This window comes from Histoplasma capsulatum, genomic scaffold (assembly GCF_000149585.1).
Source record: "Histoplasma capsulatum NAm1 scaffold_3 genomic scaffold, whole genome shotgun sequence".
Lineage (NCBI taxonomy): Eukaryota > Fungi > Ascomycota > Eurotiomycetes > Onygenales > Ajellomycetaceae > Histoplasma > Histoplasma mississippiense.
The window spans coordinates 937,515-953,716 of record NW_001813980.1 but is presented as its reverse complement, the minus strand read 5'-3'; the positions used below and the strand labels follow the sequence as shown (position 1 = coordinate 953,716).

The following is a 16,202-nucleotide window of genomic DNA, read 5'->3' as shown; positions in this document are numbered from 1 at the left end:
TGATGTGACTGGTGGGATAGGAAACTTTGAAAAGCAACAAGGAAAACGCTTCTCGTCGCTTGCATTGTATTCTTTTTTTCGCTCGTCTTGACTACTCCTCTTCACTCATGGCCTGCATTTTGTTTTTTTCCCCTCCCCTTTGCTTCTCTTTTGTCTTTTTCATTTTCCCCTCCTGTTCATGGCTTCATATTCCCCTTCCGAGAAACCTTTTATCTTTTGTTTTAAAAAAAATTGGCTATTCTTTATTTAGCCTGGGCTTTAAATTGACGTCTAACACAATAATTGTTACCGAGTATAGATGATCATTAACCTGCTATTTTTCGCTGCAACTAGCCATCTTGATCTATTCGCCCTCGTAACTGTTTGCCTGCCTACTCTTCTATATACCTCTCTATTCAATGTTTCCCTTTCTTGTTGTTACTTAATACCATTATTTATTCAATATATTGTCTATTTATACTTTTGTGTTAAAAAATACCTTTCTCTATGAATTTCCTCTTCATACCCACCAGTTCCCCCCATTTATTTATTGAATCTCTTAATTCAGAAACACGTTCCTTCCCTCTCATTTTTAAATTGTATGTATTTTCTATTCTTCCTCCCTCCATCCTTTTCCTTCTTTCTTTTAAGCCAATCAAAGAAGTGTGAGATTTATCCCTTATAATCATTGCTTTCACTTGCAATCTACTTCATCTGCATCTTTCAATGTTTAGTATTATTTAATCGTCGTTTTTCCCTCTTCTCTTCTCTCTTCTATTATAGTTTTATATCACAATTGCTTATTTCAGGTACTCACTATATATACATTTGTTTGTTGATGTGAGGTTTTTTAACTCATGTTATTAGATGTCTATCCTCTATTTTTTTTTTCCTTTTTTTTTTTTTTTTTTCTCTTCATGTTTCCCATTCTGTCTTTCTGGCATAGTTTGTATTCATCTGCATTTATATTCTTTCATGTCTGTTTTGTTGTTTATTATCTATCTATTTATATATTTCATCTCAACCTTCCTCGCCTTCGTCTTCTCTCTTTTTTTTTTAAACTTTCTTTTTATATATGTTTGTTTTTCTTCTCTTCTCTTTTCTTTTCCTTCAAATATAACAAAAATCCGTTTTCCAGCTAACTTATGCATTTGAATTATTACTTATATCAACTAAGTTTTTTTGATTGATTCATTGAACCGAATTTGATCCATTTTCTTCTAATTTAAAATATTGCCAGAATGGAGTAAAGCATACGGAGTAGAATTTATGTGTTGTTAATAACAAGAGCACAGTTTGTGTAGTATTATATTCTTTCACTTAAAGACTTCAAAGGCATATATATACATACCAATTCTATTAGATTAACAGTAAATATTATTGCAGAGCTTATAAGCGGAAACTGATTGTATGTATATAAGCAAATGAAGTGGCTGAGATGTTATAAGACGTGTATATCATAGAGCAGACTGAAACCTCAAGAAAAGACAGAAGAAAGGAAGAAAACAAAATAAATAAACAAACACATGAAATAAAAAGCTAGTAAGAAGAAAGCAACGAAGCAATACAACCATGAACAAGAACAAAAATACATGTGGGATATTATAAAAGAAAGAATAACCAAGATGTTTTTTTCCAGAAGTGAAAGAGGAGAAAAGATCAGAGATGAGTGATGAAGAAGGGCAGCAGCAACAGCAGCTAACAGAGAAGAAATAGAAAAATAGTAACGTACTAGATATTATTAATATTAAAAAAAAATTATTGAAGGGGAATTAAACATGCAGTAAAGCATTAAAAATGGTGAGGATCTAGAAGTGAAAAAAAAGGGGCAAAGACTAGGCTTTGAAGGGAAGAAGGAAAAATAAAGAGGAAAAAGAGACAGGAAGAATGGAATGGAAAATGTGAAGCATGAGCGTGGAAAGAAAGAGAAAATTAAGTAGGCAGAGGATTAAAAATGATTATTACCAAAGACATATGCTTGGTGAACAAAAAAAGAGAAAAAAAATTAAATGAGCAAGAAAAAGGCCAGGGGATACCACCAAAATTTCCATTTCCGCATGTCATTTACAAACCAAAAGAGTGTTCCGTAGCGACAAAATGAAACAAAGGAGAGATAGACAGGAAGAGATGGGGGAATGATATGTATATGGTAATGGGGAAAGAACGACAATTAGGAAGAAACGGGCCTGAGGCAGGTCGCCTCTCATAGTTATTAGAATTAGTAGTATTAATGGCAGTGTAATAGTATAAAGTGCGTGACGTTTCCAAATAGTCAAGTAAGATTGGATATAGCAATATTAAGAGGGCTTGGTAGCGTGTGATGGTAGTAAAACCAGGCCAAGCGAGGGGAGATTAAAAGATATTAAAGATCATGTATGAACGTGAAGTTTATAGTAGAAATCGTAAAAGCAGGAGCTGACCAAGCGATCAGATGTGAATGGCTTGAGGGTACTTAATATTCAGAAAGCTAACCACAATTCTAGACAAGGAAATGATGATGCTAGAAATCATTGGGCGTGTGGTTGGAGAACGTATAGTTCATGGGCTTCTGAGGGGGGAGCTGTTCCGCAGCCCGCCTGTGTGCTTCCTGTTGTTCTGGGAATTCTTGGATCAGAAATTCGGTCACTCTCCGTGAGCCTGGGGAGGAACCTTGCGGCGACGATGCGGTCGGTGTGTTGCAATTTTTAACAGCGCAGTGAGGCGATTCGCGTTGGCCTGTCATCATGTCCTCAACGAGGGCAGGGTTTCCAGAATCCAAAGACTCCCCATAGGTAATGGGGGAGATATGCGTTGGCTGAGGCATATGGATTGTTGGCTGCTGCAAATGGGAAGTTTCTGGAGATGACATTGACGACGCATCAGGCCAGTGGCCACCACTCATCGGATTGGTTGGGATAGAGAGCTGGTACTCCTGAAACGGCGTATGCTGTGAGGGCGTAGACATCGGGACGCCCATGGACTGAAATTGCAGGTGCGATTGAACTCCCAAATGTAGCGGGGTCGTGGGAGGGGATTCGATGTGCACTTGCACAGGTTGGGACATGGGGAAAAGCCTTGCACATCCCATATCGTCCGTGGGAGAGACGCAGTATTGGCTGTCATTCGGGGTTGGCGGAAGAAGGGTTTGGAGATCCTCTGGTGTTAAGGGAGTTGGCGGAGCCAAGGAGGTTGTTATCAGACCAGGTAAGGTTGACATCAAGTCTGCGGTATTGGCACAATTAAAACGGCTGGTTTCTCCAAAGCTTGTTATACCTAGAGGGGAGCGTTGGGCAACGGAAGCTTTTCGAATTCCTGGGTATCGATTAGGACTCAAGTTTTGGGTGGATTTCGCATGTCTAAGGACATGGGCGGCACCCATACCTTGAATCCTAGTGGTTGGAGATACGGAGGAGGGTCCGTATGAAAGTGACATGGCTGGGGTTCCGATAGCAGCCGGTCGAGGTCGCTTTCGTCGAGCGGCAATATCAACTTCTTTCTCGGGATGCCGCCAATTGGTAGTTGGATCGACTTGATGACGCAACTGTGCCATGTTCAAATGGGGAGTATTTTGAGGAGATGTTTCAATCATGCTGTTTATTTCAGTGTGGAATAGAGTGTCCGCGAGCTCAGATTGTTCTGAGGAGCTCGAACCTCGCCGGTGTTCATCCGGATAAAGCGGAGACTGCAGTGCGTGGAACGGTATTGGGTGGAAGCCCTCGCTTAGATCCTGGCTACTATTTCGTTGTTTCCTCATCAAATGCGGCATACTATGGCATTCCCATTCACCGGGCTCGTGGTTGAACTGGATGCAGGGAAATTGCTGGCTCTCGGAAACGCAGATTTCGAGCGGGTTGCCATGGGGTTTATTTAAATGAGGAAAAACAATATTATCTTCTATGTCTTGCGATGAACACCAAATGGCATGATTATCTTCAATTCCGTTCCATCCGCACAGGTTAGAAGCGAATGTGCCACAATCATCGTTCCCCAGAGAAGACTGAGGAAAATGATATTTGATATCCGAGGGCCCGTGCCTTGGGACGTTTTCCTCCTCAGGCTGACTGAATTGGGCGCTAACAGGCATAGTTGCCTTCATGGCTTTCTGGGGCGGCTCAGGGAGTCCGGGCTTGCTGATGGAATTGGATGCTTGCTGTTGCTTTTCCTTTTCCACTTCGCTGGGATTCAGAGAAGACGAACTAGGATCTGGCTGTTGGGTAGGGGTCGCGGATGACTCCAGGCGCTCCGATTGTTCTTTTGAGGCCCCTTCCTTCTGCTTGGTGTCGTTATTTTTCCACTGTTCGCCGTTTTCACTCGCCTGCATTCTCTCGAATTCCTCCTGCCTTTTCTGTTGCTTTGCTTTTGCCCGCCGGTTTTGGAACCAATTCTACATGACGTTCACAGTTAGCAATCTCTCTTCCAATAACCGAATGGATTGTTTTTTTTTTTTTTTTTTAAAAAAACAAATAAAAAACAAACGTGGTAGGAGTATTTTTCCATACAGCAACTCTTGGTAAAGTGAGATTTGTCTGTGCAGCTAATTGGCGCTTGATATTGCTATTTGGTTTCGGATGGGCCTGAAACTGGGCTTCAAGGGTATCGACCTGATCCTTTGTTAATCGTGGGCGGGATAGATTTTCCTTGTATTCCTCGAAGTCTTCCAGTGCAGCAGCTTGGTGGTAATATTCCGCGAGATCGATGGGGGCGTTAGGGAGCAGATAAGTATCTACAGGGTGGCTTAATTGAGGGTGCCGGATTGGGACTCTATAGTCAAAGGGCTGATCCACGGGGATTGCATGATGCCCGCTAAAAGGAAACGGATGATGGAGGTAGCTCATGATGTTCAAAGGTGTGCATAGAGAGCAGACGAATGTGATCGCAGGTGGGACTAAAGAGAGAGTTGGGATTGCTGCACTGCAGGCAGCCGTGGAAGGAAGCCTATCTCATCTGAGGTGTGTGATATTCCAAAGGTATGTGGTGGTGAAAGGAATGTAGTGGTGCGGTGGACAGGAAATATATCGTTGTTACGAAGGAGTGACAAAAGGGTTGGATGTGAGACGTCGGGTCCGGGTCAGGCAATGAGTGACGAGGCGAGGGGCCAGGATTAAAACAGTAAAAGAGCGACAGAAGAAGAGACAGAAGAAAACGAATTAATGACAGACAGAGAGACAGAGACAGAGAGACGAAGGAGAGACAGACAGATAAAGAAAGAAGAAAAGACTGAGATGAGACAAGTGTGGGATAGAGAAGAGGTTTGTCGTTCGATGAGAGAGAGCAAGAGCCAAAAAGTCAGCCAGACGGAGCCACGGGAGGGGAACGATGGCGCGGTACGGTACAGGTACAGGCACAAGGACCAGGTTTCCTGGTTCAGGTACGGTACTTGCCCCCGTACCCCGTACCTGGGGCCAAGCTGGCGCTGCAAGGTACCTGGTAGCCCTGACCCGCCCGTATGAGCCCCGTATGGGGGAACGGGCCGTACGTGACGGTATCACAGCCCAGGCCAGGTACGTACGCAGCGTACATAGGGTTGTGTGCAACCAACAGAGACAATTTGGTACCAGCCAGGCCACCTGGGGCGGCTCTTTGTAAAGAATCAGTTACGGTACTGTACATACAGAGTACGGAGTACACAGCGACAGAATTGCGGAAATATCGCCTCCTGGCGGCCAGGGAATAAAATACAAAAATACAGGCCGCTTCCAACCAGGTCTTTCGCCGGTCAAAAAGCCTCTTCGGTGTCGATCTACGGGGCTCCATGCGCTTGGAGGCTGGAGATAAGCCTAAGCCTGTCTGGATTTCCAAGGATACAGGCTGGGAGCTCTTACGGCAGGCTGCTCCGGAGCACCAAGGCTTACGCTGTATTGTGCTCCGCTCATGCACCCGTAATCCAGCTTCATCATCGATGTACGGAGCGTTGTGTCTGATATTTGTCAACAGGGACCCCGGCCACCAAGTGCCAGATAATGGGGCTCTTAAAATCGCGGGCGGGCAGGGTTCATCGGAAACTATTCCCTGTCTGCCTGGCATCCTGGTCGAATGCTTGCACGTACGATCTTGGACTTCGAGGATGTTATGGGTTGTCGAGAGGGGATCTCTCGAGAGACGGAGATGCATCGGGCACACATCCTTCACACGGGAAATGCACCGTTCACCCTGTCTCTTGGGAAAATAGTTCTGATATAGCTCCCGTCATGGCGACAGTTTGCAAGCCCAAAATGACTTCGATGACTCGATGATTGGGCCGCCTGCTTGGCTTCAATCCATGTGACCCCCTTTCTGTTCGGCTTTCTCTAAGAACTCAAACCTGAATATCGCGCATCGCGTCTGGGGAAACTTGGCGGAACTTGCGAGACCCGGGCACAGTGCGCTGGACGAATGGAGTTTATCGGGGCAATCTTTTTCGCTCAAAACCCCAGGGTGAGAGCATTCATGGATGAAGACAGGGGAAGGGATGCGCAACCATCACTTGACGTCAACGAGTGTAATTCATTTTTCTCTGTACTCCTCCTTTACTGGATCTGAGATCAAGGCAAGGACATGGATCTGCAACGATTTACATTCTACGGATTAGTCGTTTTTGATCAACGATGGACACCACGCTGTCATTATTCTTATCCCTCCCTTCGATTGCCCTCTCCGGATTATATTCATGGGGTTATTTCATCAAACAGCTCAGATCATGGCGGGAAGAACACAACCTCGTACTTCAGTATTATTATTGCCAATTGGACTCTCCCGATCCGCCTTCCGTGGCGGGTTGAGTCCGTAGCTCTTGTGACCCTGGAACCGATTCCACAAAGCCCCCCGACGCCATCCACATTGGCATCCAACCTAACGGATTCGACAAGGCACAAGAGGCCCCCAAAGCAGTCGCGTCGCCCAGCACAGTTCCCCCATTGACGCCCGACGCTAACGTATGTGTGACTCGTTCCGAAGATTTATTACCCTCAGGGAGCTCCGGCGTGGCTTCTTCCTGCCAACTTCTACCTTGACTATTCCGTCGGAACACTATACAAGCTCAGGTGGTGCGTACACCACATCGCAGCAAGTACTCTGTTCCTGCGTTAGCTCGACTCCTGTCGTGCGTCTGCATAGGGGCTAACCGGACCAACCAAAATGCCATGATCTGCCTTGTTTCACCGGCCCTTGAGGGCTCCGGTTTCATCCCGAGTAAAAAAAAAAAAATTCAATTCGATCAAGACTTGTGTATCGGGGAGGTTATAATTCAAGAGTGTTTTTACGAATCACTGGCGCTGCGCTTTGTTTTGGCAAGTATCTACTGGCTAAATTTGGTTAGTATGAGGTCAAATCCTTGACCAAGTTCCCCTTGCTAATGGGGCTGTTGAAGTTCGCGGCTGGCTGAGGTCATCACTCCTTGTTCTCCAGTCGCCTCCGGTCAATGCGTTGGCAAAGTGATGGAAACCCATTCAGAAACTGCGCCAAAATCTTCAGTTACTGATTCTAAGGGTATTCCTTTTGGTGAATTTTCGGCATCAACTTCATAGATTGATTTTATCTGTGCAATTTCGCCGAGACCAACCCAATCCATCAAGCAAACATTTAAATATACAAGCGGCTATCCCCCGACGGCTTCCACTCGTTATAAAACGGCCACAGATTAAATACCGAGTTGCAGCGAGAACATTGGAAGCTACTCGCCGATTTGCTGCAACATCCACTTGAAACTTTGATCATACATGTAATATTTCAGCCATCAGTTTCAAATTGAGCTTGTGTGATTACAGATAATACTTGCCAAACAACGAGAACTTTCGAAATGGACGACAAATGCACTGTATCTCCAAAATATTACAAACTTATCTGTCCTACTATTTACCTCGTGTGTGTGCGTGTTACATCCGGACATCTGGACAACGACTAACAACGATGGGGGTGCTCCACAGGGAAAAAAGGAACAAGAAGAATAATAATGTTTTCCACCAAGTCTTCCCAGTCTCCTGCGCCAAATTTCCAAACTATGAGCCGGGATAAGGGGGTAGATGTTAGATTGAACTACATGGCATGCATAACTCGTTCTGATTCACGTTCGATCTCCTGACATTGTGATTTACGTCAACCACCACCCGTGAGGCATCGACATCCGCGCTGATTGAATGTGGATCTATGCCAATTTGATCTATGCCAATGTGGAAACTTCACCAAGCAAACGGCGTCAGGGTCAGCATCATTGCGAGCAGACGAGCAAGCAAGAAGAGAGACGCCATTCTTTTGGGAATTCGTAGTAGGTACTAGTCTGGACTCGATGGCCTTTTGAAGATCAAGCTTTCGCTGTTCGGTTACAGGTTTTCGCTTGTTGCTCTGCTTTCCGTAGGAACGCATCTGATATTTTGGGGGCCATGACCGCGCGGCGCGCCCCCGGATACCCGAAAATATCACCTTCGGCCTTCCCTTGATTTCGCCCGGTGTTCTTGGTAGCTTTGCCCTAAAGCTATGATGTACTAGGTAAACATCACGCGTAATAATAATGCGTCCAGAACGGACGTTGTTTAACCTCCAACCACCATGATTTTGTCAAGCCAGTGCTTTGTCTAACCAGGTTTCTACCCCCTTTTTTTTTTTTTTCCCCCTTAACTACAGCTTTACTTTTTTTCTCGCAAACCCTGACTTCAGAATCAACCACTCACAGCTCTCATATCAACGGGTCGGTTTGTAAAAGATTTATCCTGTGACACCAAAGGAGCGATCGTTGAAGCCTCCAAAAAGTCTAACCCTTTCATGATGCTCCGCACCTTTTCGCTTGTCTCACGCGGCAACTGAAAATGCACGAAATGCATCGTTCACGATGTCCGATGATCAACCAACATAGTTTCGAAGGTTCAATTCTTAAGGATGGTGAGAAGTGAAACTGGCCGAGAAAGGAATGACATTGGCTGAAACGGTGAAACGGCTGGCTATTCAGCGGAGATGAAGAAAATGGTTTTTCATTATTGACTTCCCCCGCACCTCTTTCTATCCTGGCCTTTCTGAGCGAATTAGTAGAACTTCATTAACTACTAGGGTAGGCCAATATCATTGAAGAATTAAAAGTGATAGATATAATCGTTCCACTGGGAAAACAACCTGGAGCAGGCAAGCAGCTCAGACCCCCACGTCTCAGCGAATTTGTGAGGCTCTGCTGACGCAAAAGAGAAAAAAATATCGCCGACTTCCATGTGGGTACAGCACCAACCATCGCTCTGCAATGGCAAGTCGTTCTGGTCTCTTGAATGGAAAATCATTTTTGGGCTGTGCCACGCGGGGAGGGCTGCTGGCGACAACCATTTGAAGGTGGCTCCGAAACGATATTTTAGAGAAACGGACATGAAACCCAGCTCAGGCATCCTTGACGAGGATAGATGATAGGAAGAGCGCTAACTCAAAGTCAAGCGGAATGTTTTTCTCGCACTTAACCCGCCAAAAAGAAAAGTGACTTGGACAAGTTTTATGGCGTCTATAAACTCATCGCCGATTTTGAGGCGTCTTGGTCCTGGCGGACTCTCAACACGACCATTGACGGCGTGGATGATGCTAATATCAAATAATACTCGATACTTATAGGCAGGGTGCAACCATAACTGTGGATATCGATGTTCATGTGGCCTAGCTGTTGTCCGTGCCAATTGGGTTTTTTTCTTCCTTTCGTATTCTCCGGACCAACCACCTCATCTGTTAAAATGTCCGATCCTCCCAAATCCAAGCTACCGTATCCATTGCGATGGTCAAAAAAGAGAACAGCATCACAAATTTACTACTCCCTGACTGTAGCCAATGTTCCGTGTGTCCTCGTTTTCTTCTCGGTGGAAAGTCCATTTACCGCCAGCCATACACGTCGCCTTTCGAATGGAAATTGACCCATCCACAATCCCTGTTCTAATGATTCCAAAATTTACCACAAAAGAACAGCAATTGAAGCTGACACCGTCGATCTCACCTGGCTAGTGGCAGCGCATCGTCGCAGATGTCTGTTGGGTAATCATGGCTGACAGAGCACTCTGCTCGTCCCCCTTTCACGAGCTTGGACCAGCCGGGTCGTGAGGAACGCTTGGCCCGTTTGATATAAGCTGGGTTGCCCCAATTGGTGAACCACCACACCGGGACCGACAGGGATATCTTGATCCTTCAGCGCTTGAGATATGCCTTGAGTGTTGATCACCATTTCGTACGGCGTACATTTTTTTTTTTTATTCGAATCATAAGCCTTCCAGTCACCGTTCGGCCACTTAATTATCCTTACGTCTCCCTGCACATCCGTTTTCCTTGTAACGGAATAAACAAGCATGTCCAATGTTCAATACTAGTAATAATTATATGATTATTGATAATGCTGCGTAATAAGGCTCAATATCAAACAAAGTGTGGCATGGCATGGCACGGTATGGCAAGGGGCTGATCGCACTACGTGACCCTGGCAGAGCACATGGGTTAACATCCCTTCCTCGTTTCGGCCGCGCTCCGTCAGGCCCCTGGCTAGGGGGATAGGGGATGCCAATGACATTATCATCATCAGGCTGCTTAGGCGGGATAAATCATCAAGTCACTCCGCAAAGATTTTGGCTTTTTGGTATGATGTGCCTACATAGTACAGCACATACAATTTTCTGTGCACTCTGTGAAGGGGTGTTTGTTAGACCTTTTTTTCCCCTATATCCCCCCCCTGTCTTCTCTGCACCCACTTCACCCCGCTTTTTTGTTTTTATGTTTATTTATTTATTTATTTTCTATTTTTTATTTTATTTTATTTATTTATTTATTTTTTTTTTTTTTTTCACACATTACTTCATATTTTTGGATTGATCACGCGAGTCTGAGCTTGCTCTGTAACTAGGTTGAGACTGCCTGTTCTTAAAACTAACTTGAGACACAGGCATTGATGCTTCGCCCCCAACCTGAAGATACGGACAGAAATTTTATTTTTTTGATTAAGTCTGGAATTATTTGTCCAATTACATCCATGGCTACACTGGCGCACTTGTTTGAGGTTGAACAGGGATATTCAAGATCCCGGATCCGCTGGGGTGGTTTGGCTTCTTGTGTGGATTCGAAGCCTTGCGCCGGCAAAGCGATGAGGACGATCCGCATGGTTTACTATCTCCAAAATGGATATTTTTAGCTTGTTAAATCTTCTCTAATTCTGTTATATAGATACCATCCCACGCGTGAAAGAGAGATCATAAATAAACGTCTCCAGAGTCTCGGATTGATCTGGAAGGAAGAATGTGAGGCATGGATTCAATCGGCTTTACTTTTTTTTCATTGCACGGACGGATTATATCTGAACAGGGGGATCAGCTTTCCATGAACAAACCCCCACGAATTCATGCATTTTGTCTCAATATGCCAGAAATATAGAATCGTGCAGAGAATTTTGACATGCCCCCCCGGCTCCCATTTTCAATGGATTCCGTACTCCCCCTTGCAAAGGATATGTGGTTGAAAACAACATTACTATTTTTCCCCCTGTATCCTGTTGATACCGATATGTTCGGTTTTATCATTGACAGACAAAATTACAGTTGCCCTAGACATGAAGAACAGTATGGATGAATGGAATTTCACATGCTGGAAATTGAAGCAGCACACAAGCAGTAATATAAAGGTTAAGCCTCCTTAAACTAAGCCTCTATGGTTGGTACAGATACCCTCACTTCTAAAATGGTTGGGATAAGGTAATGTAGCACTCAGATATCCAAGTGCTTGAGTTGCTGGCCGCAGAGCACGGAGTTCTGATTGTTCAGCGGCGAACACCATCTTGTTGGCAGGCAGCGGAGGGCTGTGTTTCTACGGCTCTCGCAATATCTTCTAGTTTACGGTTCAGCTCCTGTGTACGTTCGAAAATGGGGTTTTTCGCACTCAATGGCATGTTTTTGATAATCTCGTTATACCCATCCAGGTTTGTTATTTTCTCACATCACATTAGGCTGGCATGAATAATGGTTGCTACCTACCATACCTTTAATTTAAGGGACCATTTTATTACCGTTTTCTGATATCCTCTATGTTATCCTCAGACACAATGACAGGGACCATGGCAGATTCAAAAGAGTGTTCTTCTGCGATATGACCGGTAAGACTACAGGCTACCGTAGCGAGATGGTTAACAATCTTTGTTCGAGGAGTCGTCTCAGGGCGATTCTGAAACTGCAATCTCTGCAAATACAGGTCGCCTGAGTCCACTGTTTTCGAGAATTTAAACGTCACAAAAGGCATACATAGATTCAGTGACAACAAGCCTCCTATGTAACAACGGCAGCGGCGTCGTACGTGCGCATTGTTTGCATTCGGTCTGCCTCAAGGATTCGGTCTTGCACCAGCCGAGTGAAGATCTCTGTGTTGCCACGGAATCTGGAAATGATTGCGTGGATAACCGGGAGCAAGAGCGAAATGGCAAAGCAAGCAACAATGGTAACAGCAACTTGGGAATCGTGTGATATACCGTCTGAACCTCTAATGGACGCAATGCAAGGGCCCGAAAGCCACATGACTACCAGTGCAATGATGATGCGGTAAGAGTTGAAAGTAAAATAAAGCAGGAGAACAAGCCATTAGCGCATGCTCAAGATGGACAGCAATGCATATACCATGTGCGGAAACATCGCTGTATTTCAAATCTGACCATCCATGCCACGAGATATCGGTCCGCCGTGTCTCCTTCTACGCGGCATCAATCCCTTATCTTAAAGAGGAAAATAGACTTCAAGAAAAACCCATTTTCCTCCCTGAAAATGGAAAGGGCAGGAATGAGAGCAAGAGAGAGCAAGAGAGAAAAAAAAAAGGAAGAACAAATATATCACTGCAAAGCATTCGATATCTCAATTTCCACCTTTCCATTGCAGCCTTGCAGTGTAACACTTCGCAGATCCTGAACAATCCAATCTGCCCCAGCCTCCTTGAGATCGTCAATCTTATGCGTCGAAGCAAGGGCAACGACCTTGAAGCCTGCGGCCTTGCCAGCCCGGATACCTGAAGGTGCGTCCTCAACCACCAGCATCTCAGCCCCGTCATCCAGGCCAAGTCGTGAGCGGCCCATCAGGTAACATTGTGGATCTGGCTTTCCAACCTCTACATCTTCGGCGACAACCATGTACTTGGGATACGCAAGTTTCAACACTTCCAGCCAGCCGTGTACAAGTGCCTTGGTCCCTGAGGTAACCACAGCCCAGGGGGCTCCTGCTTTATCTAAGGAGTCTAGCAGCTGTCGTGCTCCAGGTATTTCCACAGCATCCTGGCCATACTCCTTGGGGATCCGGCCTTCAACATAACTAACGTCTGGAATTGATATTTTTAGTTAGATGAACAGAGAGAACGCGAGAGGTTATTTTATTTTATTTTATTTTTATTTACTAATTTTTGTTGGAACACCCCACTTACATTCCCAGTTAGCTTTTTCCGGAGCAATGATCTGTAGGACATCTATACTTCTTCGTCCATGGGATGTCTTTAATATCACTTCAGGGTCTAAGTTCAGTTCGGCACCTAGTCTGAATTTTGCCAAATGTCAATCAGCATGCGGGAAACTCCTTAAGACGGATCCCATCATAAAAGGAGTTGCCTTCCGACCAATCACAGATATACACAATATCGACATTATATACACATGTACAAGATCGATCTGGCGATCCATTTGAGGTGTTAAAACTGAATATATACGAACCGGTGCCAGTGCTTGATAATCGCTACGTCACAGTCAGCACATCGAGTGAACCCAAAAGAAACCCAAAGCCTAATTTGAATAGGCGCAGAAAAGTGAAGAGCAAAGCTAACCAGGAGTCGAATCTATAATGGTCCCATCAAAGTCAAAAAGGAGACCGTCAAATGAAAAGGTTTGCGACGGCGCGGAGAATCCCATTGCGACAGCGGGGTGAGACAAGATGCTCGTATTCTTCTCTCCAAGCTCTGAAATATCGTAACAACCTCTGGAGGTATAATTTAAAAGACACAGAGAATTGCTCTATTAACAGAAATGAAACATCTCCTTATTAAGTCCCTTGCAATATAATTTTTTATCGCCCCTTTCTTCTTTGCACTGTTTGGCAAATCTGAATCCCCGCATTTTATAACCGCAGCCACGGATATACATTTCCCCGATCGAGCAAGTGCTGCGAAATCTTGGCGTCTTTTTGCTCACACAAAATCGGAAAAGAGAAGGCAGACAAGATATCCGTGCTCTCCCTTCTCGATATATATACGGCCTTTTTGTGACTAATCTTGGAAACAGAGGCTCTCAAGATGGTCAAGCTTGGTATGCCTAACTTGTCCCGAGTTTCTCATTTCGCTTTGGGTCGCAATCCGATAATACTGACTTGTAAATTTTTCTTGCAGGCAAGAAATCAAAGCGTACGCCGGTGAGGCTTCGACATAAAATTGAAAAGGCCAGTGCAGCGAAGCAGAGGAAGTTGAGAAAACTGGCCAAAAAGGTATGTTTATCTCAATCCCGCATACGGATAATGCTACCTGCGGTGAATAAAAATGTCACGTCTAGTCGTTGTCAACCAATTAATGAACTGTCTTCTCGTTTTAATTTAGAACCCTGAATGGCGATCAAAACTAAAGAAGGATCCGGGTATACCTAATTTGTTCCCCTATAAAGAAAAGATCCTCCACGAAATCGAAGAGAAAAAACGGTTGAAAGAAGAGGAAAATCGACGGATACGGGAGGAAGCTAGAAAAGCTCGCCAAAGCGTCGCGGAAAACTTACCGGATACGCAATTAGAGGACGAAGAAATTTTGGGCCAGGACGTGGACCAGGACGATGAGTTGGTAGATGGCGATATGGACCAGGATGGTGACGATTCGAATCCTATGGCTGCATTGCTTGCTTCGGCTCGCGCGAGAGCGGTGGAATTTGACGGCCATGACGATGGGACGGGTGACGAAATGGATGAGGATGACGGGGATCATGAAAGCGACGAGGATGACGATGGCGGTGTTCTTTTCGATGACTCAATGGATATAACCTCCGAGAAGCCAGCGCCGAAGGAGACTTCGAGACGGGCGTTTGACAAAGTATTTAAGCAAGTTGTTGCTACCGCGGACGTCATACTCTACGTTCTTGATGCTCGAGACCCGGAAGGAACAAGATCAAAGGACGTTGAAAGAGAGGTCACTGCCGCAGATGGCGGATCTAAGAGACTCATCTTCATTCTGAACAAGATCGATCTTGTTCCACCACCCGTTTTGAAAGGCTGGATGCTCTACCTTCGAAGATATTTCCCTACCCTACCATTGAGGGCATCGACGGGTGCTCCAAATGCCCACAGTTTCGATCACAAGCAATTGACCGTTAAAAGCACATCGGAAACTCTGCTCAAAGCTTTGAAGTTTTATGCCCACAGCAAGCAATTGAAACGGTCGATATCTGTCGGTATCATTGGGTATCCTAATGTGGGCAAATCATCGGTTGTAAACGCACTCACTGCGCGGCTGAACAAGGGCTCCTCATCGGCATGCCCAGTGGGTGCTGAAGCCGGAGTTACTACTGGCATTAGAGAGGTGAAGCTTGACAGCAAGCTCAAACTCATCGATTCTCCGGGAATAGTATTTCCAAACGCGGAGAAAGGAAGGACGAAATCGGCTAAGAAGATCAATGAGGAAGCTCGTCTCGTTCTCCTCAACGCCATCCCTCCCAAACAAATCTCAGACCCTATCCCCGCTGTCACTCTCCTTTTGAATCGACTTTCTTCCACGCCTGCCCTCCTCTCCAAAATGCTCGATGTCTACGGCATCCCTCCTCTTTTCCCCACCGATGGAGACAAGACCAATGATTTTCTAATCCAGGTTGCTCGAAAGCGGGGTCGGCTTGGTAAAGGCGGTGTTCCCAACATCAGCAGCGCGGCAATGACAGTGATTAACGACTGGCGGGATGGTCGTATCCAGGGATGGCTTGAAGCCCCCGTTATTCCAGGAGCTACTTCCTTGCCCACTGCAAGCGGCCCCGGCAACGTGGCCGCGGTGAGCGGTACAGATACCAAGCAGATTGTCAAAGAATGGGCGGAGGAGTTCAAACTGGAGGGTCTATGGGTTGACGACGCTCAGCAGGACGATGAGATGGTTATGGAATAACCTCTTTTCCTACTATATCATTTTTCTCTTCTTTTCTTTCTACCGTGTTTCCGGACGATTTTTTAAAGGCGCTTTAGATGGTTTTGATGTATAGGTCACTAATGTTATTTACGACTTCCTGCATTCATACGATTTGCATTTAATAGAGCTCTACAGCTCCATTTCTTCCTTCCACACCCGTTGTATGG

At 45.3% G+C, this 16,202-nt stretch overlaps 4 protein-coding genes across 4 annotated transcripts; 1 reads left to right on the top strand and 3 right to left on the bottom strand.

Annotated features, from left to right (window-relative positions):
- Window positions 1–2,479: 2,479 nt before the first annotated feature.
- Window positions 2,480–4,793, bottom strand: HCAG_03422 (predicted protein; the record flags this gene model as incomplete). The annotated part of the gene is made up of 2 exons (XM_001541275.1): window positions 2,480–4,342; window positions 4,458–4,793. 2 exons carry the CDS (start codon window positions 4,791–4,793, stop codon window positions 2,480–2,482), a joined length of 2,199 nt encoding a protein of 732 aa, XP_001541325.1.
- A 529-nt stretch (window positions 4,794–5,322) lies between these two features.
- Window positions 5,323–5,982, bottom strand: HCAG_03421 (predicted protein; the record flags this gene model as incomplete). The annotated part of the gene is made up of 2 exons (XM_001541274.1): window positions 5,323–5,525; window positions 5,571–5,982. The coding sequence occupies 2 exons, from the start codon at window positions 5,980–5,982 to the stop codon at window positions 5,323–5,325; spliced, it is 615 nt and encodes a 204-aa protein (XP_001541324.1).
- A 6,760-nt stretch (window positions 5,983–12,742) lies between these two features.
- On the bottom strand, window positions 12,743–13,801 carry HCAG_03420 (hypothetical protein; the record flags this gene model as incomplete). Its single annotated transcript, XM_001541273.1, has 4 exons — window positions 12,743–13,221; window positions 13,324–13,433; window positions 13,607–13,628; window positions 13,717–13,801. The coding sequence occupies 4 exons, from the start codon at window positions 13,799–13,801 to the stop codon at window positions 12,743–12,745; spliced, it is 696 nt and encodes a 231-aa protein (XP_001541323.1).
- Window positions 13,802–14,181: 380 nt separating this feature from the next.
- Window positions 14,182–16,014, top strand: HCAG_03419 (predicted protein; the record flags this gene model as incomplete). Its single annotated transcript, XM_001541272.1, has 3 exons — window positions 14,182–14,194; window positions 14,275–14,369; window positions 14,479–16,014. 3 exons carry the CDS (start codon window positions 14,182–14,184, stop codon window positions 16,012–16,014), a joined length of 1,644 nt encoding a protein of 547 aa, XP_001541322.1.
- Window positions 16,015–16,202: the final 188 nt, after the last annotated feature.